Below are 24,566 nucleotides of genomic sequence, written 5' to 3'. Positions count from 1 at the left end.
CCTTGTTGGCTGCTGGAATGAAAGGACCAAGGCTGATATTTATTAGTTAGTGCTTGCATAGTGCTTAGAAGGCAGAAAGCCTTAGGGTTGTGTATAACTTTATTCCCCGGGGGATACAAATAAATGATTTTTTAAAAATTCGGGGAAAATCAGATTCTTTTCATTTAAGTTGGATTTTAAAATAGTGATCATTTTTGTCTTTTTAAAAGCTAAGACATTTAACAATTTTCTGTTTAAATAGGAATTTATGATAAACTACATAAAGGCCTAAACTTGCTACCATCTATTCATATCATGTAAATAAATGTAACAAACGTACTGAGCACACCTCATATACTTTGACTAAAAAGTTAGTCTGCTGTTTGATAGACTCAATCAGGGGGAAAACTAACTTTTTAGGTAAAGCGTTATAAATATGGCACAATATTCTATACTGCTTTAAGTATCACAATCATTTTCAGCCTTTACAAAGGAGCGATCGTTGAGACTTCTTTTTTCTACGTCAGTATTTTCCTCTTTCTGTGTGTGTATATATGTGTGTACGCAGAAAGTCTTTTACCTAGTTACTTTTAGTTTCCAAATTCCATCTAGTAGAAATACTTCTATTTTAATATTTGTAGTCTATTCATTAGTCATCCAACATTGTTCAGAATGTAGCTTCTAATGTAGATTTCAATAATTGGGAAGTGTGGGGAAAAATATGATAGATTTATTCAACTACTAACCCTCTGCCCCCAACCTTGAAAAATGCAGTTTTTGTGCATATTTGAAATTGAGTTTCAAATTTCATCCAAACGAAGCTTGATACAAGTGAGAAGTGAATTATTATCTAGTAAATAAGAAAGATATCATTCACCATTTTCTAGCACACTTTTGCCAACTCTCATGATGTCTCACTTAAAGCCCAGGGCTCTTGGAGAGAGGTGATTATATGAGAATCTCAGCTTTCATCTGAAAAGATAAGAAGTTGCTAGTCCTGCTGGTTGCAGAGGATGAAAATGGAACCCAAGTGAAAGCTCAAAACCCAGAACCCAATCTGTATTTTATTTTTAAAATCTCTTGATTTTTAAGATAATCTTGTGATTTTTTGGGGGAGGCCTGACTCATTATTTTTGAATGTTTGGGGTTGGTAATACTACTGACAATAAAAAAGTGGAGACATTCCAAATGTAAATAAATGTTATGTTGAGCTGTAGGATTGCTTAAAGAGCATGTACAGTCGTAGTGTATCCTGCTCGTTAGCAAAAGAAAAGTACAATATGTTTGCAAAGGTTATATTTAGCTGTAAGTAATCAAATTAACATATTTTAATGATTATCACAACCAGTGAAACTGAACTTTTTCCTTGGGAAAAAATCTAAATGTACACATGGAGAATATAATTAAAATCAGTTGTTTAAATCCAAGGTTTCTGCCTGCTGATTTAAACTGTGACTGAAACCAGTGGTTGAAATCAATCTGTCCTGTTGACCCCCTCTTGCCCCGGAGGGGGTTCCTGAGGTCAGGGGTGAGGCACATTAGTGGGTGGTGAGAGGGAAGCGTGCCTTGCTGCAGTGCATGCTGTGCCTGTTTGGTGGAGAGGTAGTCACGTCACTGTCCAGAACAAGGAAAAGCAAAGAATAAATATGTAAAAATGAAGGGCTGGATTTAAAGAGCAAACACACAGGGAGAACGTCATGTAACTGACCATAATGATTTAGATTCCGATCCCCCTAGGCCTTTGCTCCTGTGGGTAGACCTCACTCACATGAACAGTGCCACTGAAATCAGTGGGACTGCTCTCCTGGTGAGGGTGACTCCCACCCATAAGGGTTTTGGACCCTTACTGAGCCCAGACTTGAAGGCCTAATTGTTAGGGGTACCAGGCACCACCAACTCCCATTGACCTCAGAGGTGTCATGGGAGTTAGGGTGATCAGCGCCTCCCAGGATCAGGCCTTCAGTCCTTGCTCAGACAGCACTCCCATTGAAGTCAGTGATCCTGACTATGGGAATTTGTCTGAGTATGGCACTTAGGCCCAATCCTGCTCCTCTGATGCCAATGTCAAAACTCCCATTGTCTTCTATCGGAGCAGGATCTGCTTCTTAAGGACTGTTGCCAATCACATGCTTAGAATAATCTTTAACATTGCTTAACCATGCCAAAAATATACTTAACACCTCTAAATCATGCCAGTAACATGCTTAGAACTACCTATAACATATGTAACCCATGCCAGAAACGTGCTTTATGCACCTAAAGGCTAGGAACATGCTTAGAACCACCTAATCTTGCCCATAACATACTTGAACAGCTATTAATAATTTATTAACCCTTTACAAACCATTTAAAAATGGAGTCTTAATGGAGCCTGTAATGTGTAAAGACCAAGGCTCATGTCTCTGGTTGAACCAGTGAAGATCTGTTTCTTGCACAGCAGTGAAAAATGGGTTTTTGACTTCTCTCCACCTTTGGATTTATTAATGAGATCCCTTTTGTACTTGCAGTGACAACCCAAGTTGTTTAAAGTTTCCATCTCTAGAAGTCTTGTTGCTGGATGACAATTATCTTTCTCACCTGAGCGTCTTTGTAAGCCTGGCTAATCTCCGCAGGTAAAGAAACCATCATGCCGCAAATGTTTCTGACTTCTTTTGGCACACTGCCCATCTCTGCTCGCTGCCCTTAGCAACACATTGAAACTTAAAAAAAAAAAAAAAAAAAAGTCTTTTTAACTCATTTAGGGTATTTTCCTTTCCACTTTGTTTAATCTTGGGAACTGTAGGTCAATGAAAACAGCCGCACAGAGACAATGTCCCCCTGGCTGCCCTACAATAAATGGGTGGGATGAAATTCAGAATCATGCCAAGTGCTTTTGCTCATGTCCCAAGGCTCAGAAATGATGGATTGGAGCAGATTGCTCTTCTCGTTTTCCTTCCGTGGATTTAACTGCCTCAGATGGGCCCAGTAGGTTATTTCAGTCCAGCTGAGTTACGGAAGCCAGTGGGAAAAGTCCCTTTGATGTATTATCAGTATTAGCTATTCATACAGCCCACTGGTGGTGTGCACTGCATTTTAGAGGCATCTGAGTCGAGGAGATCAGTCTGTGCAGAATCAGGCCCCAAGCCCTTGCCAAGAGGGGGCCACCTGCTGCAGTAGAATCGTGAACACAGCGGTGTGGTCTTTACACATGCTGTGTGTTCTAGAACAGGATTTGAGAAGGTTTTGCAGGGGGAGGGGGCTTGTAGGGGGCATGCAGCGGAGCAGGAGGGAAAGCTTGGAGGGAGGAGGAGAGCTGAGTGAAATTTTTCCACAAAATTTTTTTTCAATGAAAAAAACAGATTTGGGACACAAATTTGTGTCCATTTTGCCAAATTGTTTCAATCGTAACCAACCAAAGTAAACTCCAAAAGAAATGGAAACGTTTTGCTTTGACATTTTAAAGATGAAACATTTTGATTTTTTGCTTCAAAATGACTTTTTGTTTCTAACTTTCCTTTAGTTCTGTTTTGTTTTGTTTTTTAAATCAAACCCCTCAAACCATGGTCAAGATTGAAAGGCTTGGTTTGGAAGTGTTTGAAATGAAATGTTCTGTTAGACCCGAAGCAGTTTTTTCCCCCCTAACTTTTTTATTTGCTGCACATTTGAAAAAATGTTTTTGGTTCAACCCGAAATAATTGTTTTCAATTTTTCGGAATTGCCATCAACCTGAAAACTCTCCCAGCTCCAGTGAGGAGTACGTGAACAAGCCAAGGGGAGTTGGCAGAAGAGCATTTTCTAATAATACCCTGCACTTCTGTCACACCGAATGACCTGAAAGCCCTTGGCAAACATTCACGAGTAAGACACCACAGCGCCCCGCGAGTTGGCTAAGCATTGTTATACCCATTTTACAGGAAGGGAAATTGAGTCACAAAGCAGTGAAGTGTCTCATGCAAGATCACTCAGGCAGTCAGCGGCAGAGTTGAGACTAGAATATAGCCACTGTCAGTAGACAGGATACTGGGCTGACCCACTATGGCCGTTCTTATGTTCTCCTCTGATTCCTATTGCTGACAATCACTAGATTGAATTCAGACCAAACCACCACCTCCAGGCCAGTTCCAAAATGCTTGCAAAAGAATACAAAGAGATGCTCCATACGTTATTGTTCTTTCTCAGTGCAGACATTCCTGGGGTAGAATTTCATATTGTCTGTGAAGTGCTGACAAGAGGAGGATGGCCAGATTGGGTTGAGACATGGGATTAGGTATCAGGAGCCCTTGATTTTATTTCTGTTTCTTCAACAAATTTTCTTTGTGACCCTGAACAGTTCAGTTAATCTCTCTGGGCCTCAGCTTCCCCCTCTGTCAGTTGGGGATATCAGGCTTACCTTCCTCACAGGTTAAATTCATCAGTGATTTTAAGCTGCTATGGAGGTACCAAGCATTGTTCTCTTCTTACAGCAGGATCCCAATTACCCAAACCCCAGGATCAGCACCTCCTGATTTAACCAACTGCCAGCCCGTCTTCCTGTCTGAGCTCAAATAACTGAACAAACAAACTGAGTGGGGTCACTCAGGCTACAGAGCCCAATCCTGCAAGACGCTGAGTCTTTCCTGTGAGCTGAGAACTCCCATAGACTTCTGTGAGAGGGAGGGACTCTCAGTACCTTACAGGAGCGGGCCTGTGATTGTTACCTTAGCGTATTTCAGCATAGATGAAGAGCTGTGGGAGAAGCAGCTTATGTTGCATTGTTATTGAGAGGTACAGCATCCACGGGGGCTCAGGGACAGTTTCCCACTCCGGGTGCTAGTAACACGGCTTTGTTGCATATTGTGCAATGGTAACTTTCATTAGGCTTCATGGTCACTTCCTCTTCTGATCAGCCTGAAGCAGTTAAACCTGGACAAGAATGGGATTGCAGAGGTCCCTTACCTGCATCAGATGGAGAATTCCCAGTTCTCCCTCCATCCACAGTCGGCAAGGATGGGAACCAAGGCAGAGTCATGCAGCTTTCCGTCTAGATTCGGACAGAAGCACGAGCAGCCGCTGCAAGCTGGGGCAGGATTGCAAGGCCAGCTGGTGATGGAGAAAGAGCAACTAGAATACTTAATTTTACAAAACAACCAGGATCCAGACAGGACAGGTAACAGCTCCGCCTTTCATTCCCAGCTGTCAAGGCCTGCTCCTCTTCTTGCTGAAATCAATGGGAACGTTGCCACTGATTTTAGTGGGAGAAGGATCAGGTTTCTTAATCCGTGGCTGAGCCTTTCCAGAGCCATGTATCAGAAACTGCATGCCATGATTCAAACAGCAATACCATGGAGGAGAATATGTGTGTGTGTGTTATGGAGGAGGAGGGGAGAGACAGGTATCTCAGAGAGCGCCTTTCATTATGAGGTCAGACAAAGTCCCTTCTGGCCTTAAACATCTATATGGGATGAAATCCTAGCCTCATTGAAATCAACAGCAAAACTCCCATTGACTTCATTTGGGCCAGGATTTCACCAGTGGATTACAGTGCAACCAACACACCCAGTATGTTGAGGCCCTGATCTGCGTCCTTGACATCCATGGATGTTTTGCCATTAGGCCCTGAGCAGTACTAATTGCCATAGTTGTTGGCAGACTCAGCCAGAGGCTTTGTTCGTCATGAAGACGGTCTCTTCCAGGCTCAGATTGACACTGCATGTATCCCTTCCGATTCCCCTAGTTATGGGATGGGCCAACACAAAACACAGCTCCATTATGATTTATTTATCATTTGCATTGTCACAGCACCCAAGATCCCTTGTTATGGACCAGGACCCCATTGCGTTAGGTGCTGTACAAACAGAACAAAAAGGTGGTCCTGCCCCAAAGAGCTGACCGTCAGAGTTCCATGCAGTTGTATTTAGAAGCCCGTGATTTGTTTGTGTTTTATTACAGAGGTTGTTTTCACTTCTGCCTCTCGAGAACCACCATTGCTGGTAAGAACTGTTTGCTGGCTTATAGAATCATAGGACTGGAAGGGACCTCGAGAGGTCATCTAGTCCAGTCCCCTGCACTCAAGGCAGGACTAAGTATTATCTAGACCATCCCTGACAGGGATGCAACCTGCTCTTAAAAATCTCCAATGAGATTATGGTCTAGGATGAACATTCCAAAGTTCTCCTCCTCGGGTTCTTCTCTTTGGGAGCATTAACTTCTGTCTGCCTTATTCTTTAGAAGCCCTTCTGGGAATGCCAAGGCCTTAACAGCCTGAATGATTTATGATCAGTAGCCTGCCATAGCCTGGAGTCTTGTGCAGCTAATTTTCACGTAACCTGTAAATGTTTCAGCTCTTAAATCTGCTGCATACATTTAAAATAAAGCTGTGTGCCATTTTGCTGTACAGAACTGTCACATCTTACGTGGGGTTAGGTTCTAAAGCCAGCGTGTAAGGCGAACATCGCGTATAGTCAAAACCCCAGACCAGCAGCGGGCTGAGCTGGGCCGGCGGCTGGAACCCCAGACTGGCTCAGCCCGCTGCTGGTCTGGGGTTCTGTCCGCTGTCTCCTGCCAGCTGGGGGATGCGGCCCCGCTTAGCCTGCTGCCGGCCTGGGGTTCTGTCCGCCAGCTCCTTCCAGCTGGGGACGCGGTCCTGGTCAGCCTGCTGCTGGCCTGGGGTTCTGTCCACCAGCTCCTTCCAGCCAGGGACGCGGCCCCGCTCAGCCTGCTGCCGGCCTGGGGTTCCGTCCGTTGGGCTGAGTGGGGCCGGCGGCCGGGACCCCCGCTTGCAAGGGCCCGGCAGCAGGAACCCCAGACCGACGGCAGGCTGAGTGGCTCAGCCAGCTGATGGTCTGGAGTTCTGGCCACTGGCTCCTGCTAGCTGGGGGATGCAGCCCCGCTCAGCCCGCTGCCGGCCCAGGGTTCTGCCCATCTGGTTAAGGTTAGAGTTTAATTTATTTTAAATGAACACTTAGATTCTGAAGCATAACATGCAATCAACAGGGGAAAGTACCAGCTGGCTGTGCTGCCTGGAGCCAGGCCAATGTGAACCTTGTAGATATAATAATGGCAAAACACCTGGCCTGTTACGGGGGAAACTGAGGCACAGAGAGGTTAAGTGATTTGCCCAAGATCTCGCAGTGTGCCAATGGCAGACATAGGGATGGAACCCAGGAGTCCTGAGGCCTAGTCCTTGGTATTAACCATTAGACTTAGTGCCTTATCTCTTTCCTAATCAGTTTCATTCCATGAGTACTTTGCTGATCTTCAGCGAGTGTGGATTTTTTATGGTAATTGGTAAATGGACTGGATTTAGATGTCACCATGTCCTGGACATCCCCCTGTGGCAGCTCTGTGTGTCTGTCTATCACACTATTCCCCTTCTTTCTGTAAGGATGTTTTCATGGAGGGAAACGACTGTTCATGTCTCGCCGACGCTGGGACTCCCCCTGCCAGTGTCAGGAACACCTTGAGCCAAAAGTTTACGCCCCCCTTTCCGGAACTGCGCTATCTGAGCCTGGCCAACAACAAGGTGAGTCAGCCCCTGTGGTTACAGGCTGGTGCTGTCCGTAGTAGTACGGGTGAAATCTGGGACCGTTAAGGGACAGGGGAGCCATTATTTTGCTGCTACATGCAACCCCTTGGTATGCTTTCTTGGTGAAACTGGAAATACACTCACCACAGAGACTTGCCGTGGCCAGCTGTGTTCTGCTGTACCTTGGGATTGTAAGAAACTTAGAAACCTCTGTCCACTTGTTCTGTCCTAGACACTTGCTGTCCCTACAGTGACCCCACTCCTGGCCTGGTGGCAGGCTCTAGGAGTGAGGCTGCAGAAGGCACTGGGAGGCAGAGGTAGGCCTCAGGCATTGCACCAGCATCAGGAGCTACAGGCACTGTGCCTGCCTCTAGGTGTGCTGGAGCAGCACAGGTAGGAGTGGTCATTGCTGCACCTTTGAAATCAGTGGGCTCCAGCTGCTGACTGCTAGTGGGTCCAGAAGGGCGGGCGCATAGGCCACCCCTACCCTGCCTCCTCTGAAGCATCTGGCATTGCTGGTGGTCTCTGTGCTTGGATTGTGCCAGTGCCTGGTGCAATGAAGGGTACCGTCCCCTTCTCCTTACAGCCCCACGCACAATCGGCTGTAGTAGCAGAGTAGTATTAAGATACTATGGCCCTAAGGGTGGTAGAGTGATCCAGTCTGGCCCTCTCTCTCACCTGGCTGCTAATTGAGTGCTGGATCTTCCTGGTCAGACTGCAGCATGGGAGATGCTCACGGGGAATCTGCCTGGGGAAAGTCTGATGTAAATGGAATTGTTGTTCATCTTGTTATCAATTATGATTGCAGATACACCCTCCTCTTTGCTATGGAGGTGTGGCTCATTGAGACTACACTTACCAGCATGCACTGTTCCAGGCTGATCCGAGCTGCTGGACTGTGAGAGATGAGGGTGGCTGCACCCCAGCCCTGCCGTCCATGTTTACTCGGGAAGAATACTGGCTGTGCAGTACACAAGCTTTTCCCATCAGAGAGCATTTTTTCATCCATAGATCTCTAAGCCCTTTACAAAGGAGAGCCAGAATCATCATCCCCATTTTGTAGATGGGGAAACTGAGGCACAGGGCTGTGAAGTGACTTTCCTAAGGTCACCCAGTGCCAGAGCTGGGAATAGAACCTAGGGTCTCCTCAGTCCCAGCACAGTGCTCTACCCACTAGACAGCACAGTCCTCTCTGTCCCCAAACTGCTGCCTCAGGGATTCAGACCTTTATGATGACAGTAAAATTGGAATTAAAGAGGGTGCCTCAGCGCACATGAGCAGGGAGTATTATGGCTTTGTATTTTATCTTGCAGATCAAAAATGAGGAGGACCTGCTAGCCGTGGCTCTCTTTCCCTCTCTGGTGGAGCTGACATTCCACAGCAACCCCCTGACCACCCTCAGGAGCGGTATGGGACCAGCCAGGATCCCTGAGGGGTCTGGCCCTTTAAGAAGAAGGGAGACCCGCAGGGCTTGCTCCTGCTCCCTGGGAGTCAGTAACAAAACTCCCCTTGAGGTGCAGGATCAATCCATTGCTCCCCGGTGCTGCTCATTTGAAAAAGGGGCTGTTTCCACGCATCACCTTGGCTTAGCTGCTCCAGCGCCCATTGTTTTGACAGCTGGCATGGACACAGGCTTCGAGGTGTTAGAGCTGCTGTTACTTTAAACTGCCGGCTGCCTGCGCAGCTCAGGGAGAAATCCCGCTGGCCTTAGTTTCTGTGACGTCACCAGGGCGATATGCAGGTTTTCAGTGTCCTGGGCCAAGGACTTGTCTCTTGGGAAAGGTTGACAGGATGCACCATTGCCCACAAAGACTAGCCTGTTACAGCCCTTGTGCTCTCCTGGACACTGCTTCTGTAGCTTTAAGCCTCTCCAAAGGCTGCGGGGAGAAGGCAAGGCCTAGCCTATGCCCACACACCATCCCGGGGGGAGCAAGCCCTGCCAAATCTACGGCGTGCGAAGCTGGAGCTTAAGGGAGTTAGGTGCACAACTCCACTGAGTTGCTGGGAGTTGGAAACCAAACTCCTTTAGCTTACTATGATTAGAGCTCCAGTCTCCTAAGTCCCACTGCAGTGACCAATCGGCTGCTTCTTGCTGATAGCACAGTGAGGACTGGGACAGATCCATCCCCAGCTGCTGCGCCTTGTCGTGGCTCAGTGGCGCTATGCCGATTTACACCAGCTGAGGATCTGCCCCGATGCTTTTACAGATTACAGCTTCAATCCAGTGGCAACCGCTGGAAGCCAGAGGAGGTGCTGGCTCATTGTCCCACTGCGTGAGTCAGTCCAGCCCCTGCTAGCCCGGAGAGCCTTGTCGTGGAACTTGCTTTCTGCTGCCAGAGTGCCAGGACAGATACAGCTGATTTTAACGCAGTCCCCTTGTTTGGCAGGTGATCCACCTTTGCTAACCAGTTTCCTTCAGCACAGACTGGGGATTAAGCTAATTAGAAGAAAGATTTCAAAACTGGAGAAACCGCACATCTTTATTCCAGTCAAGGCCAATAGGAAGGTATGAATGGATCAGTGTGGTAAACACAGCCGTGGTCCCAGTGAAGTCAGTGCTAAACTCTCACTGACTTGCATGATTCTGACCGCTCCTTGCTCAATAGCACCTGGCTGACCTGGCATTTCTAATCACTAGACAGTCTTCACGGTGCAAACCATTAGCGCTAGTCCTGTTACCTATTCAGAGAACACGGACCGAAGAATAGTCCAATTATTGTGGCCTCCCCGTGGTACGTCTGAGCCACCTCCAACTCTTAACAGCGTAGGAGTTCACATCAGCCCAAACCAAACACTGCAGCAAAAAGTTGCAGTACTGATGGAATGGTGCTTCTCTTGTGGAGAAAGCTGGAACTGCGTGTTGTTCTGGGTGGTGGCACGAAGGACAATCCTCACCCACCAACCACTAATGTGATGGCGTGAAGCTACACACTAGCTGTTCGTTCATGCCAAATACAGTCAAGATATTGATATCAGTAGGCATAGAGAAATATGACAGGCTCCTAGCCCTGGGGATTTTACAACCCAAAGAGTTTACCGTCTAAATATCATACAATCCGTATCATGGCCCCAGTTTAACAGAGCACTAAAGCACATGCTTAATTTTAAGCAGGTGCAGAATCCCATCTCTGTTAAGCATTGCAACTGGGTAATGTGACTTTCAATATAATTACATGGGGCCCCTCCATGTAATGAACCCTGCACAGCATGTGGGACCTGACCCTCAAGTGAGAGGGTTTCGGAGGAGCACAGACGTCTCCGTCCCATGGATCCAGGAGAACCGTAGAGATGGGCACCCCCTGATATATGGAGACAGGAGCTGGTCTGCATGAATGACTGCTGCCCTCTCTTTCCTCCTGGCACGTGCTTCATAGATTTTAAAGCCAGTAGGGACCCTCATGATCACATAGTTTCACCTTGTGTGTAATGCAGGCCACAGACTTTCTCCCAGTGATTCCTGCTCTGTGGCTCCTGCAGGGTCTGAACTGCCGTTGGCAAAGTCATCTTATGGCTGCTCAGTAGCAGGTGGGGGACTTCCAGGAGTTAAGGATGCATCAGGCATGATTTACTGCTGCCTGCATTTCTTGCAATAATGAATAAACTTCCCCTGGATGTCCGGCAAGGGCTGCTTCACCCTGACATTTGTGCTGTCCAGCAAGTGCATTGCCAGGGAGTTGACTGAAGACAATTTGCTTCCCAGACCCTGGCAGAGCCTAGCATGTTCCTGACTCTCAGCTCTCACAACCTGGCCTGGAAGCTGTAGAATAAAAACATTCCGGTGATAATGGCAGTTAAATTCTGTTGTGGCTGAGTGAACATATAACATGGATTGCTCTGGCCTTTAGGAATGGGGCTAAACTATTAAAAATGGATCGAGGTGCAGAGAAGGGCTCCTTGGATGATCTGAGGAATGGAAAACCTACCCTATGAGAGGAGAGTTATGGAACTTGACTTGTTTAACATGACCAAGAGAACGCTGAGGAGAGAGATGATCCCTCTCTATAAATACATCAGAGGGATAAATACCAAGGAGGGAGAGGAGTTATTTATGTTAAGCCACAATGTGGACACAAGAACCAATGGCTAGAAACTGGCCATCAAGAAGTTTAGGCTTGAAATTAGGCAGAGGTTTCTAACCATCAGAGGAGGTGAAGTTCGGGAACAACTTTCCAAGGGAAGCAGTGGGGGCAAAAAACCTAACTGGCTTCAAGACTGAGCTTGATCAGTTTGTGGAAGGGGTGGTATGATAGGACTGCCTGCAGTAGTGTGTGGCCCATCAGTGACTACCAGTAGCAGAAATCCCCAACAGCTAGAGATGAGAGAGGCCCTAGATGGGGAGGCCTCTGAGTTACTACAAAAATTCCTTCCCAGGTGTCTTCCTGGTGGATCTTTCCCACATGCTCAGGGTCTAACTGATTTGCCCTATTTGAAGTCAGGAAGGAATTTTCCCCCAGGACAGATTGGCAGAGACCCTGGGATGTTTTCGCCTTCCTCTGCAGCATGGGGCAGGGGTCACTTGCAGGTTTGAACTAGTGTAAATGGGTGGATTCTCAGTAACTTGAAGTCTTTAAATCATGATCTGAGGACTTCAGTGACTTAGCCAGAGGTTAGGGGTCTATTGCAGGAGTGGGTGGGTGGGTGAGGTTCTGTGGCCTGCGGGAGGTCAGACTAGATGATTGCAATGGTCCTTTCTGGCCTTAAAGTCTATGAGTCATACCCTGATGCTGATGTTGGCTGTCTGCATTCAGGCCCTGCCTACACACACTTTATTTAGTAATGCCACCGCCCCTTCCAGAATGGGTCAGAAGTCCTATAGGGGGCTCAGTATTTGTCAGGGCTCAGAGAGCTCTGGAGGATCAGCCTTTACTTCTCTTCCAGGTAACATCACATGTCCCAATGGTTCCAAAGCAGCCGCTGATGCTAGAAGCTCCTCTTGAGTCCTCCTTTTGGAAACTCTGGTTGGATACAGAGGGGGGTAAACTAGAGGAGTCTGAGGAAGGATCACATAGGTTGAGCCTGTCTGATCCTCTTCCGCCGATCAGACCATCGTCAGCACAGCAGCACCAGGAGCCTTATGATGACACCAAAATGCTTGGTAGCCACAAGGAGGTGCCGGAGAAAGAGAAATATGATTCCAAGCTTGGTCCTGCCAGCGCTGAAGATGACATTGAATTCTTCTTTCTGACTCAGGTGTGTGAGCGTGTACTGTGTGTCTGCCTAGTATTAAGCCAGCCTCACTTGTGAATTTGTGAGTAAAGTATCTGGCATTCGAGAACCAAAGGCTCGTCCAGACATGCTCAGACGGTAGAAATGACCTTTGTTTTCTAAAAGAAGAAAGCATGGCATGCATGTAACTGAATTCATAATTCTCCATTGACAAGCCAGCTGGAAATAGAAAGCCCACCAGGAACAAAGTACAACTACATGCATGGCTGGGGTGTTCGTGGAAACCAAAAATCAGTTCTCTACGTTCCCGGTCGTGATTGCATTTATAAAGGTACCATGGTTGCAGGTGGACTAGATGGTTAGGTGCTTGGTAACGGAATATAGAACCTCGCCGCTGCAGTTACTGGTTCAATTCCAGCCCATGTCATCAAAAATCATTAATGTCTAATGGCTCTTTGCTGATGTGTGTGAAACAAGTTGGTTGTTGCTTTTCTCTGCCCACGGGGAAAGTGACCACATCACATTGGCACCAATTGATTCCCTTATTAGAAGTCTCAGCAGAGACCACACTCAAGGGACTACTTGTGCATGGAAACTGAATTCCCACCTCTCCTCTCGCGGTGTTGGCCCAGATCTGGACTGAGGTCCACTGGCTGGGCAGAATGGTGAAGTTCTCATTAGTTAGTTGGATTGCAGTAACACCTACAGGCCCTAATTGTGCTGGGCACTGTATACACACATACAAAACCGTCCCCAACCACAGAGCTTCCAATCTCTGTAGGCCACTTCCTATTTCGCACCGGGCCTAGGATAGACTTCAGCCTGCTGAGCGCTCAGGCTGGTACCTTTCATGGCACCAAATTCCCTTTCAGAAGTGAGGAGCGCAGCTTTCCAGACACCCTTTCCCCCAAATATAGCCCTCACGTTGTGTATGCGAGTAAACGTGGTCAAAGCTGAGTATTCCGAGAGGGAGTGTGGTCTAGTGGTGAGAGCAGGGCCAAGCGCCAGCGCTGCTAACTTCTGTTCCCAGCATTTCTAGTCAGACTCTATGTGACAATGAGCAAACTCCCTATCGGTCTTCGGCCTTGTCTGCACCAGGATTTTTCTGCTCTGTAATGCCCAGTGATGGAAACAATCACGTAGACAGGGCTGAGATGAGCTCAGATGTCTTTACTACCTGCTGTTTAACCTTAAGGTTGGATTGTGGTAAGAAGAACTAAGCAGGTCTTAGCCTTGTCTGAAAAATCCCCCGTTAGCAGGGATAATACAGGTTTCTCCAGGAGCGTGGCAGGTAAATTAATGCTTGGAGAGTGTTATGTTATTAGATGCTATACTTTAATTATGAAATATTATTATTACAGTGCATTCAATTAGGAAATATCAGTCATCAAATTTGGATGTTTAGAGTCAATTTCTACCCTCACTTGAGCCCGAGTAGCCCCAAGGGGCTATGGAGTTGCACTTGATGTAGCTGGTAGAATTCAGCTCTGAGAGATCTGCATCCGATCTAGAGTTTGGGTGGGGTAAAGGCAGGTTTTGTGTGACTTGCTTTGCAATAAAAAGCGCTTGTTGTAAATCCTTTCCCCTGGATGTCTGAAGCTGGATGATGCAGATGACATCCCCAGCTCTGTTTGGAGACATGAACTGGAAGACAGACAAGGGAAGAGGAAACACAAGTCCAGGACATCGGGCAGCTGCACGTATATTCCCACGAAATATAAGGGCTATGAAGAACTGCTCCGTGTGAAAACTGACCCCGAGTTCATTGAGCCAGTGGGTAAGTCGGGAAAGTTGATTTCTCTTGCTCAGAAATGCTTGTTCTGCAGGTCAGATGCGCTGATTGGAAACATCCCTTCTGACCTTGAAACCTCTGAATCTGAACCTGCTTTTGAACTTTAGGTTAGCAGGTGTAACTGGGAAACTGGTCAGTCAGTGGAAAGGACCATGTTCCTAAAGTGCCTCTCTCTGCCCCTGAGCAATGTTGGTCTTAAACTGGTGCCTTTGGAGTTTTCCACACTAGGGGTAACGTTCACCCCAGGCATGGGGCCAGCACATGGTCTTTGGGTCACATAAGTCCCTCTCAGCCCTAAGAGGCTGGCCCTGAAGCAGGAGTGCATTCTGGGTAGGTGGAGTGAACCAGATCATCCTTTGGCCCGGAATCTTGTGCATATTTTTGCTCTGAAAGGCCGTTTCCTTTGGCTAGTTCGGTACAATTCAATCTGCCAGCTTCGGAGCCACCCACATATGAAAAAACAGCGGCTAGCACTGGCAGAGTCAGCAGGAGCGAGGGCCCTGTGCTGCTGCAGGATCTCATACCTCAGTCCGAGACCCTGGCCATGTGGAGCCAGTGAAGAACCCATGATCCGTTCTCTAAGCAGGGGGGCATTAGGCTCGGTATCCTGGGTAAATTCCTGCTCCCCAGGTTCCCCTGCTCTTCCAGCTGGCTATGGTATTCTCCACTTCCTGTGAAAAATCCTGTTCTCTCCCAGGCTGGGCTGACGGCGGTTCTGATCCATGCAAGTGACGTATTTTTTTTCATTGCCAACTGCACCCTGAGCTGGGTGTCTGACTGGCATGTCCGAGCTGAAGCTCCTGTATCAGTTTTTGTTTGTTATGTGCCAGTGACCAGCAGAAGAAATTGTCTGTATTCCCAGCCCAGCCAGGTCTCCAGTGGCTGCTTTGACCCCGTACTGCACTTCAGGCTGAAAAGCAATGGGAGCAATGCCATTTTCTCATTGGCTAGCCAAAGCTGAGATCCAACTTGCCCTTGGGAACGTTACCCTTGTGAACAGTCACTCTCTAGCCTGTGTTGAACCTGGTGTATAGTGTGGATTTTAAATAGGGCCGAGTTGTACTCCAGAATGGGCCGTCTTTTAGTGGTGACTGAGGTGTATATAGTCCTACAGTGTCTCGGGTACATAGCTTGTAGATCCATTGGTTAATGGCAGTGTGATGAAAGCAGCTAAAGATGATTTCTTATCTGATTAATACCGGAAGGCTCTTTGAAGAGGTCGGTAAGTGCTAAGTGTTACTATAATAGTCAGCCGCAGCAGGGGGTTTCCTCAGACACACCTATTTCCCTTTGTTCTTAGGAATGCAGCAAAATGTCCAGGCGCTGAGGCGTGCTCTGAAACAGCCCCTGGTGTATCGTGACTCGAAGGCAAGGCTCGACAGTGTGCAAAAGCCGTATGTGCCCAGAAGAAAGAAGGTAAAACATTTAGGCTTTGATGGCAGAACCGTTATTTTTGTTCTCTGTCTATATCTGGAATTGGGTCCAAGCCAGAACTTTGGATCCAACTCCTGCCAAACTGGGCTCAGAATTTGGTAATGGATTCGAATGGAAGCCCGAGATTTGAATGTTCCCCCAGTCAGATCCGGGTCAGAATTTTGTATCCCTGAGCCATCTCTTGTTAAATCCTTCACTTCTCTTCATGGCAGGCTCCAAAGTTTTGGCCCAGTGCTATCAGATACCTTCTAGTCTAAGGGAGTGGTTCCCATCTCCCAATATGTCGCATGACAGGCTTCGGAGTCTGGTACAATAAGCTCCCCTGAATGAAGAGTTTTTGTTCAGGGCCGCAGCCTATTGCCCATCCTTGCCTTTCGTTCCATTGGGTGGACTCTTTCTCCACCAGGGACCATGGCATGCTCCAGCCCCCCACCTTGCCATTACAAAATCATTCCAAGCCTACGTGTGGCGTGTTGCGTGCAGTTTGAATGGGAACTTTTGGGCATGGGCTCACCCCCACTTAATCTGGTACCTGGGCACAGTTGCACAAAAAGGTTGCCAACCATTTGTCTGTGGTTTATTGAGGAACTGTCCATCTCCAAAATGTTGACAGTAGCCCACCAGGATGGGAAGATGCTACGGAATAAATTCTTACACTGCAGTAGAATGATGTAAGAACCACGCTACTCTGTAATTGCACATCACGCAGCATTTTAGGTTCAAAGGGCAGCTGAGAAACATGGACCTCACGTAGATTGGCACGTCTGAGACATGTCTGTGACCGGCTTTGCTCATACTGAGTCGAGCACTTAAAGCGGATAGGCCATGTTTCCAGTGAAAGTGCAGCTTGCCGAACATTGCAGAGCAGGGGAGGACAGTGGACATGGACCATCACACCTGCTCGTCATTGTCTGCTTTTCTTGTAGATGGGGAAGCCACCAGGCCCTCCCTCTCGAAAGACTAAAGCCGAGGTGCTGGAAGACATCCTCCTAGCCATGAGAGGCAACATGAACATCAGAGAAGTTCCACTAGGTATTTCCCCCCTACATTTCTGCTCACTTGCATGCAAAGATTGTGATCGGACAGACCTGTGCAGAGGTTGGAAACATCTGCATAGTGATGTATTTGAAATTAAATGACTAAGGGCACTGGATTTGGAAGTCAAGTTACCTATGTTCCACCCCTGATTTTTTGACAGTGACTTATGGGTGACCCTGGAAATGTCCCTTATCTGTGCCTCAGTTTCCCCATCTCTCTAGGAGGTGCTGAGAGCCTGTAGAAGCTGACAGCACTCAGCATGTTATAGAATCAGACCCACGACAGCCAGGATGTGCACGGTCCTCCTTGATGTGAACCAAGAACTAATCATGAACTGGGCCCTGCTGCCCTCTGTTTCCTTAAACTAAGTGGAAAATGGCTTCCCAAAGTGGAAAAGTACAAAAGCTGGTAGTGAGCAGTGTAGCTTCCAGACCAGCCAAGCACTTCCCGCTGGAGGTTAAACGCCACAAGCCAGGCAGAGGCACCGTGTTAAAATTTCCATTCTAAAGTCCATTTTTTCAGGTTCTATAATAGAATAATCCTTAGAACAGGGGCCACAGCATCAAGCCCTGTAACTGACCTGCACCCCACTCCTGTTCGGCAGGACAGAGGAGGGAAACAGAGACAAAGGGAAGTGACTTGTCCAAGGCCAGACAAGTTGGGATTTGAACTCAGGAATGCCACGGGCCCAGTCCAATACCTCGGCCATTCTCTAGCTCCAGAGCAGAACCTTTCATCCCAAACTCTACAGGTTGTTTGTGCTTCCGACGCATCAAAACCTAACGCGTGATGAAGCAGTCCCATCTGGAAGTAGTTTAGTGAGTGAGTTCTCCAAACAAGGTAGCTGGTGTCCAGCTATAGAATCATAGAATATCAGGGTTGGAAGGGACCTCAGGAGATCATCTAGTCCCACCCCCTGCTCAAAGCAGGACCAATCCCCTAGCTATGGATTAAATCAGTTTTATTGTATGGGCCCAATCCGTGCAGTCCCTGTTGCCTACAGTAGGCGCTGCGGCTGAGTTCTGAGCCTAGGATCAGACCCGACAGTTTTTTCTGTATCAGAGATGAGAGGGAAGCAGTAAAGATCAAAGTCGCCATGAGATTTTAAAAGACCAGTTCCAGGGGAACAGTGAGCTCATGCTTCTGCTCTTCCCCAGTGTCTGTTCTGCGAAAGAAGAAATCCAACCGGAAGGCGTATCAGGAGGCTCTGGGGTTGATGAAGGAATTCCACCAGAAGTACAAGGCTGCTTTGGCAACTTCCAGTAAGGCGATCTGCAAGGAGAGTGTGACTATCCCAGAGCTAGGGCAAAGCCCAACTCAAGAAACTTTTGTCGAGATCGAGGAAAGTAAATCAGAGACTCTGCCTCAGGATACGGATGAGAGCGAGAGCCTTAACCCTTACCTGTCACGGGAGAAAAGTTCCTCTCGGAAGAGGAGCGGAGTGACATTTGCTTTGTAAACTGGCCTGTGGAGAACAGGAACTTCTCAACTTTTGTGTTTCTCTCTAGATAGATTTTTGAGTTAGTTTTATAATGAGGTTAGTGCACTTTTAGTAGCGAGGGTTGAAAATGCAGCACGGTGAAAAGGTTTGTGTAACATGCCAGTACAATTGTGCTCGAGTCCACATAGTTACAGCTGCACTCAGTGAAATAAACAAATGGCTCACAAAACACCTGGTCAGTTATTGCCCTGCTGCTGCCATCAGCGAGGCCTGTGCCACTAACGTGGTTATTCTGAAATAAGGAATCCAGCGGGCTCACATGCGGCAGGCGCACAGGCAGCTGGCACACTGCAGCGATTGATGGGGGCGAGCGTAGCAGAAATCCTTTCAGCACGCAGGGTGCAGTGCAGTGGCTATAGATGGGTGGCTAAAGGCACTCGGGGTGTCCTTCATAAAGTAGTGAAAACAGAGGGACGGGCAACAAATGGAGCTGGTTTCACGTGTTGCCATACTAACTTCAGATCATTAATTAACCCTGCCCAGTTAAATGTACATGGACGGTGAGTTCTCTTCCCAGGCCGCTCACAACTCAGACGACCCAGTGCACATGGATTCTGGACCTAGGAAACTAACACATTAAAGTACTTGTATTTCTAGCATAGATAAGCAAGGTGAGGATTCCACTCCCCGTAACTGAATCATTCTGAGCTAGGACTAGGTAAGAACTCAAGCCAAAACATTACAACAGTTTCTAAGCAAATTATACTCCAGCGCTTGCATTTTTGGCATGTGTTTCATGGGTCACACCTGTAGCATAACCCCTCAATCATGCACCTGCTTAGTGGTTGTCTCTCTCAGTCTTTTCCAGAGCAGCAGGGGGGGCTGTATTTGTGAAATGTATGAAGCTGACACACTCTTCAGTTCTAAGGCAAGTGGAGTAACTCAGGTCACTGCTGGAAGCTCATCCAGTGTTCAGATTTTAAAACAAGTTACTAGCCATTTGCTCCTACTGTGCGAGTACAGCTGCTGCTGAGGTCACCTTGCTTGGAGTACAGCAATAGCCCAAAGAGATTTAAAAACGTTCTACCTGGCTCAGAATTGAGTTAGGAAAACAATGTGTGGGCTCAGCCATATTTAAAATTAAAGCCCCTTCCCTCAACTCCAGAGGTGCGGTGGCCGGGTGAAGGAGCACAACTGTCAATCAGCAACACCCACTGCCACAGTGGCTGTGGAGTTGTTCAGACCCGGTTTGACTGCCTGAATGGGCTGTGTTCATGCTTGTACTTCGTGCAGCACTTATCAATGGAAAGACTCATTTTCCTGTAAGAGGCAGATGTTTGACAGAAACAATCACAGGGCTTATGGGGAGTGACCTGGGAGGAATGATTAAAAGAACCAGAGTGGCAGTGTGGGCCAAATTCAGCCCCGAAGGAATTCCAGGGCACTTGGGCTAATTTACCTAAACAAAATCTAAAATGGTGATAATGCTCAACATGTGCAGAGTGGAAAGACTGTAAACCCCCTTTAGGGGGAAGATACTATGTCCATTCAGCAAGCTAAGCTGGCAATTCTGCATCCAGGGCTGGTGGCCAAATTTTAAAGGGAGGTTGAAAAGTGCCCAGAAGAGCCATTAAAAATGATTTGAGGCATGATGAGAGACTGAAAGAGCACAATCTGTTTAGTTTATCAAAAAGAATGAGAGGGGACAATCAGGGCATAGAAACACCTTCACAGAGAAGAGAGGAGCTATTGGGGCTCTTTTAATCTAGCAGAGAAAGCTGTAAGAACTCCCAGTGCCCCGCCGCAGCCTGACAGAGCGAGCGTGTGTATGGCCAGGTCCACACTAGAGCTTTAAATCGATTTAAACAGCGTTAAATCGATTTAACACTGTAACCGTCCACACTACAAGTCACTTAAAATCAATTTTAAGGGGTCTTAAAATCGATTTCTGTACTCCAGCTAAACGAAAGGAGTAACCCTAAACTCGATTTTACAAAATCGATTTTAAGCTAGTGTGGACGGAAATCAAAGTTAATGGCCTCCGGGAGGTATCCCACAGTGCACCAGTGGCCGCTCTTCACAGCTAAAGGAACTCTACTGCTGGCCAGGTACACAGGAAAAGCCCCGGGAACTTTTGAATTGCATTTCCTGTTTGGCCAGCGTGGAGCTCTCAGCAGCACAGGTAACAATGCAGTCTCCTGAGAATAGGAAAAGAGCTCCAGCGTGGAACACACAGGAGTTATTGGATCTGATCGCAGTATGGGGAGAAGAGTCTGTGCTATCAGAACTGCGGTCCAGTAGACGAAATGAGAAAACTTTTGAAAAAATTTCTAATGCCATGAGGGAGAGAGGACATAGCAGAGACTCGGTGCAGTGCAGAGTTAAAGTGAAGGAGCTCAGACAGGCGTACCAGAAGACCAAAGCCGCAAAGGGCAGATCCGGATCTGGCCCAAAAACATGCCGCTTCTACGCGGAGCTTAACGCAATTTTAGGTAACTGCTCCATGACAAGCCCCCCCTTGTCTGTGGATTCAGAGGTGGGGGTAGTAATCTCAGCCACTGCTGATGATTCTGCGGACAGCGAATATGTGGAGGAGGACCCGGAGGAGGACAAGATGGCAGAGACCACACAGCACTCCATTCCCCCCAACAGCCAGGATCTTTTCCTCACCCTGACAGAAGTACCCTCCCAGCCCTCTCAAGCCAGTAGCACAGACAATGAAGCCATGGAAGTGTCCTCTGGTGAGTGTACTTTTTTAAATGAAAACCATTGCTTAAAAGCAACCGTTTTTTAATGATTGATTTGCCATGAGGGCTTGCATGCAGTAGCTGGCATTAAAGTTACTTGAAAAGTCTGTTAACATGCCTGGGGATTGAGCGGAAATCCTCCATGGACATCTCTACGAAGCACTCCTGGAGGTACCCCAATAGCCTTTGCAGAAGGTTTCTGGGCAGGGCAGCCTTATTCCGTCCACCATGGTACGAAACTTTACCACGCCATGCCTGGAGCACGTAATCGGGTATCATTGCATGACAAAGCCTAGCTGTGAATGGCCCCGGCGATTGCTGGCATTCAAGAAGCATGATTTCTTTTTCTCTTTCTGTTATCCTCAGGAGAGTAATATCGTTCATGGTCACCTGTTAAAAATTAAATGTACTTTATTAAGGGGACAGAAATGGCCATTCCTTCGTTTCTGCTTTCTTGCTCCTTTAATAAAAAACCTTTCCTAGCAGTTAGCCATGTGGGGGATGGTAAAAAGCTGCAAATTCCTACGGGGAGGTGTCTCTACTGGCGCTGAGCTTTTCATTATTTGGGCAGCAGGAATTGTTGCTGCTGATTGCCAATTCAGAGGGTGGAGGGGGGAGGCGGTCAAGTGACCTGCCAGTACAGCAGAGATGCAGATTGGGGGGGGGGGAACCATTCACAATTCTTCTCTAGTGCTGAACCTTTCTGATGGCATAAGAAAAGAAGCCAGAGTTTTGATTTCTAGCATTTTGGCTGCCAAGCGCGAATGCTACCTGTTGATAGCCGGGGGTAGAGAGTAATAAAAGAGGTAGCAAGGTTCACTGCCATTTGACTTACCATGTCCTCCAGCAAGGTTTTTTGTACTCCCCTGACCTGCATCTGTTGTGTTGATCTCTGACTCCACGGCCGCAAGCACTAAATACTAAAATAATCCTAAGGCGACCTTGTAGTGAAGTTACATGTGCTACCTACGGTGAATAGTATAGTTCACAGTGAAAGACTGTAACCATTGTTCTGTGAAATGTCTCTCTTATGATGCTTCTATCACTCTTTTCCCCCCCACACACAGCTGCACATTTCTCCAGCCTCCCTTCTCCTGTCCGAAGGATAGGTCAGATAAGGAGGCTGAGGAAGAAGAGGACACGGGAGGAGATGTTCACAGAAATAATGGCAGTAACCCGCAGTGAAAGAGCTCATCTGGGGGAGTGGAAACACGTGGTCGCAAAGTACAGGGACGCTGCCAGTGAACGTGAGGACAGGAGGGACCAACGTGAGGACAGGAGGGACGCTAAAAATGACGTGGTGGCAGGCAGATCAGCGGTGGCAGGCAGCAACGCTGGAGCTTCTTCGCGATCAGACTGACCTCCTCCGAAGTCTGCTGGAAGAGCTGCGGGGTCACAGAGTGCCACTCCAGCCCATGTTTAACCTCCCTCAGTACTCACCATGTCCCATACCTTCCACACCCAGGCGTGTAAGAACGCGTGGGGGAAGGCTTTCTGCACCGGCCCACTCCACCCCTGTGGACAGTCCAACCAAAAGGCTGTCATTACATTGAAATGCCCTTAATGGCATTTTTCTTCCCTCCTATACTCCTCCCAAACCACTCCCGGGGTACCTTTTCATTTCTTTTATTCTTAGGACATGCTATTCAAAGGCAGTGGGAGGGTGGGTTGGTAACGATAATAAGCAAGATGTTCTGGAAGGGTGGAGGGAAGCTTGCTTGCAGCAGCAAGAGTCAATACATGGGGGGGGGGGTTAATCAAGGGGAAAGAAACACAGTCACACCGAACCCTGGCCCATGATGAAACTCGTTTTCAGGGCTTCCTTAATTGCCTTTGTCTTCCCTTAATCCCTCCCTCCCTCTACTATCCTCCCCCAAAAACCCCTACTGATGTACTTTTAATCACAGGCTTGTAAAAGCAGGAGGGAGGGTGGGTTGGTTACAGGGACTGACTTTTAATAAAGAATACAATGTTTTCTACAGATAGTAGCTTTATTTTCCATAAGCAAGCAGTTCTGGAAGGGTGCAGTGAAGCTACCTTGTAGCAGCAGGAGTCAATACATGGGGGGGGGTTAATTAAGGGGAAAGAAACACAGCAGTCACACCGTACCCTGGCCCATGATGAAACTCGTTTTCAGGGCTTCTCTGATGCGTACTGCTTCCTGGTGTGATCTTCTAATTGCCCTGGTGTCTGGCTGCGCATAATCAGCGGCCAGGTGATTTGCCTCAGCCTCCCACCCCGCTATAAAGGTCTCCCCCTTACTCTCACAGAGATTGTGGAGCACACAGCAAGCAGCAATAACAAAGGGGATATTGGTTTGGCTGAGGTCTGAGCGAGTAAGTAATGTCCTCCAGCGACCTTTCAAACAGCCAAATGCACATTCTACCACCATTCTGCACTTGCTCAGCCTGGAGTTAAACAACTCCTGACCACTGTCCAGGCTGCCTGTGTATGGCTTCATTAGCCAGGGCATCAAGGGGTAGGCTGGGTCCCCCAGGATAACTATAGGCATTTCAACATCTCCAACTGTAATTCTCTGGTCTGGGAAGTAAGTCCCTTGCTGCAGCTGTTTAAAGAGAGTAGTGCTTCTGAAGACACGAGCGTCATGAACCCTTCCTGGCCATCCCACGTGGATGTTGGTGAAACGTCCCTTGTAATCCACCAGTGCTTGCAGCACCATTGAAAAGTACCCCTTGCGGTTTATGTACTGGGCGCCCTGGTGCTCCGGTGCCAAGATAGGGATATGGGTTCCATCTATGGCTCCCCCACAGTTAGGGAACCTCATTGCAGCAAAGCCATCCACTATGACCTGCACATTTCCCAGAGTCACAACCTTTCGTAGCAGCAGTTTAATGATTGCTTTGGCTACTTCCAGCACAGCAGCCCCCACAGTAGATTTGCCCACTCCAAATTGATTCCCGACTGACCGGTAGCTGTCTGGCATTGCAAGCTTCCAGAGGGCTATTGCCACTCGCTTCTCCACTGTGAGGGCTGCTCTCATCCTGGTATTATGGCGTTTCAGGACAGGGGAAAGCAAGTCACAAAGTTCAAAGAAAGTGCTCTTACGCATGTGAAAGTTCCGCAGCCACTGCGAATCGTCCCACACCTGCAAGACTATGCGGTCCCACCAGTCTGCTTGTTTCCCAGGCCCAAAATTGGCGAGGAACGGGTAGAACCTCCCCCATTACCATCAGGAGCTCCAAAGCGCGGGGGCCCGCGGTTTCGGAGAACTCGTTCTCCAAGTCCTCATCACTCTCGTCGCCGCGCAGCAGCATGCTCTCCTGCATTTCTGGCTCATGGTTCAGCATAGACAGCATGAGAATGCGTGAACTGTTTACAACATCCGCGATCAAGGTAAAGATCTGACCAGGATCCATGCTTGCTTCAAAATGGCGTTTGCTCACTGCAACCAGTAAAAAACGCGCGAAAATGCTGTCTGCTGCTTTCAGGAAGGGAGGGGGTGAGGCTGTACCCAGAACCACCCAC

The 24,566-nt window shown here is 47.8% G+C and overlaps 1 protein-coding gene across 1 annotated transcript in view; it reads left to right on the top strand.

Annotated features, from left to right (window-relative positions):
• Positions 1-20,236, top strand: part of XRRA1 (X-ray radiation resistance associated 1) — a 47,633-nt gene extending 27,397 nt beyond the window's left edge. Inside the window, exons 8-18 of the mRNA XM_030556813.1 lie at positions 2,487-2,591; positions 4,845-5,104; positions 5,887-5,927; positions 7,322-7,459; positions 8,776-8,869; positions 9,850-9,968; positions 12,341-12,652; positions 14,228-14,405; positions 15,721-15,836; positions 16,781-16,886; positions 18,050-20,236. Coding sequence (XP_030412673.1) covers positions 2,487-2,591; positions 4,845-5,104; positions 5,887-5,927; positions 7,322-7,459; positions 8,776-8,869; positions 9,850-9,968; positions 12,341-12,652; positions 14,228-14,405; positions 15,721-15,836; positions 16,781-16,886; positions 18,050-18,351 — 1,771 coding nt within the window. The 3' untranslated portion in view covers positions 18,352-20,236. The remainder of the gene's footprint in view (positions 1-2,486; positions 2,592-4,844; positions 5,105-5,886; positions 5,928-7,321; positions 7,460-8,775; positions 8,870-9,849; positions 9,969-12,340; positions 12,653-14,227; positions 14,406-15,720; positions 15,837-16,780; positions 16,887-18,049) is intronic.
• Positions 20,237-24,566: the final 4,330 nt, after the last annotated feature.

The sequence above is a fragment of the Gopherus evgoodei genome, chromosome 1 (genome assembly GCF_007399415.2).
Source record: "Gopherus evgoodei ecotype Sinaloan lineage chromosome 1, rGopEvg1_v1.p, whole genome shotgun sequence".
NCBI lineage: Eukaryota > Metazoa > Chordata > Testudines > Testudinidae > Gopherus > Gopherus evgoodei.
This window is presented reverse-complemented; position numbering and strand designations above follow the sequence as displayed.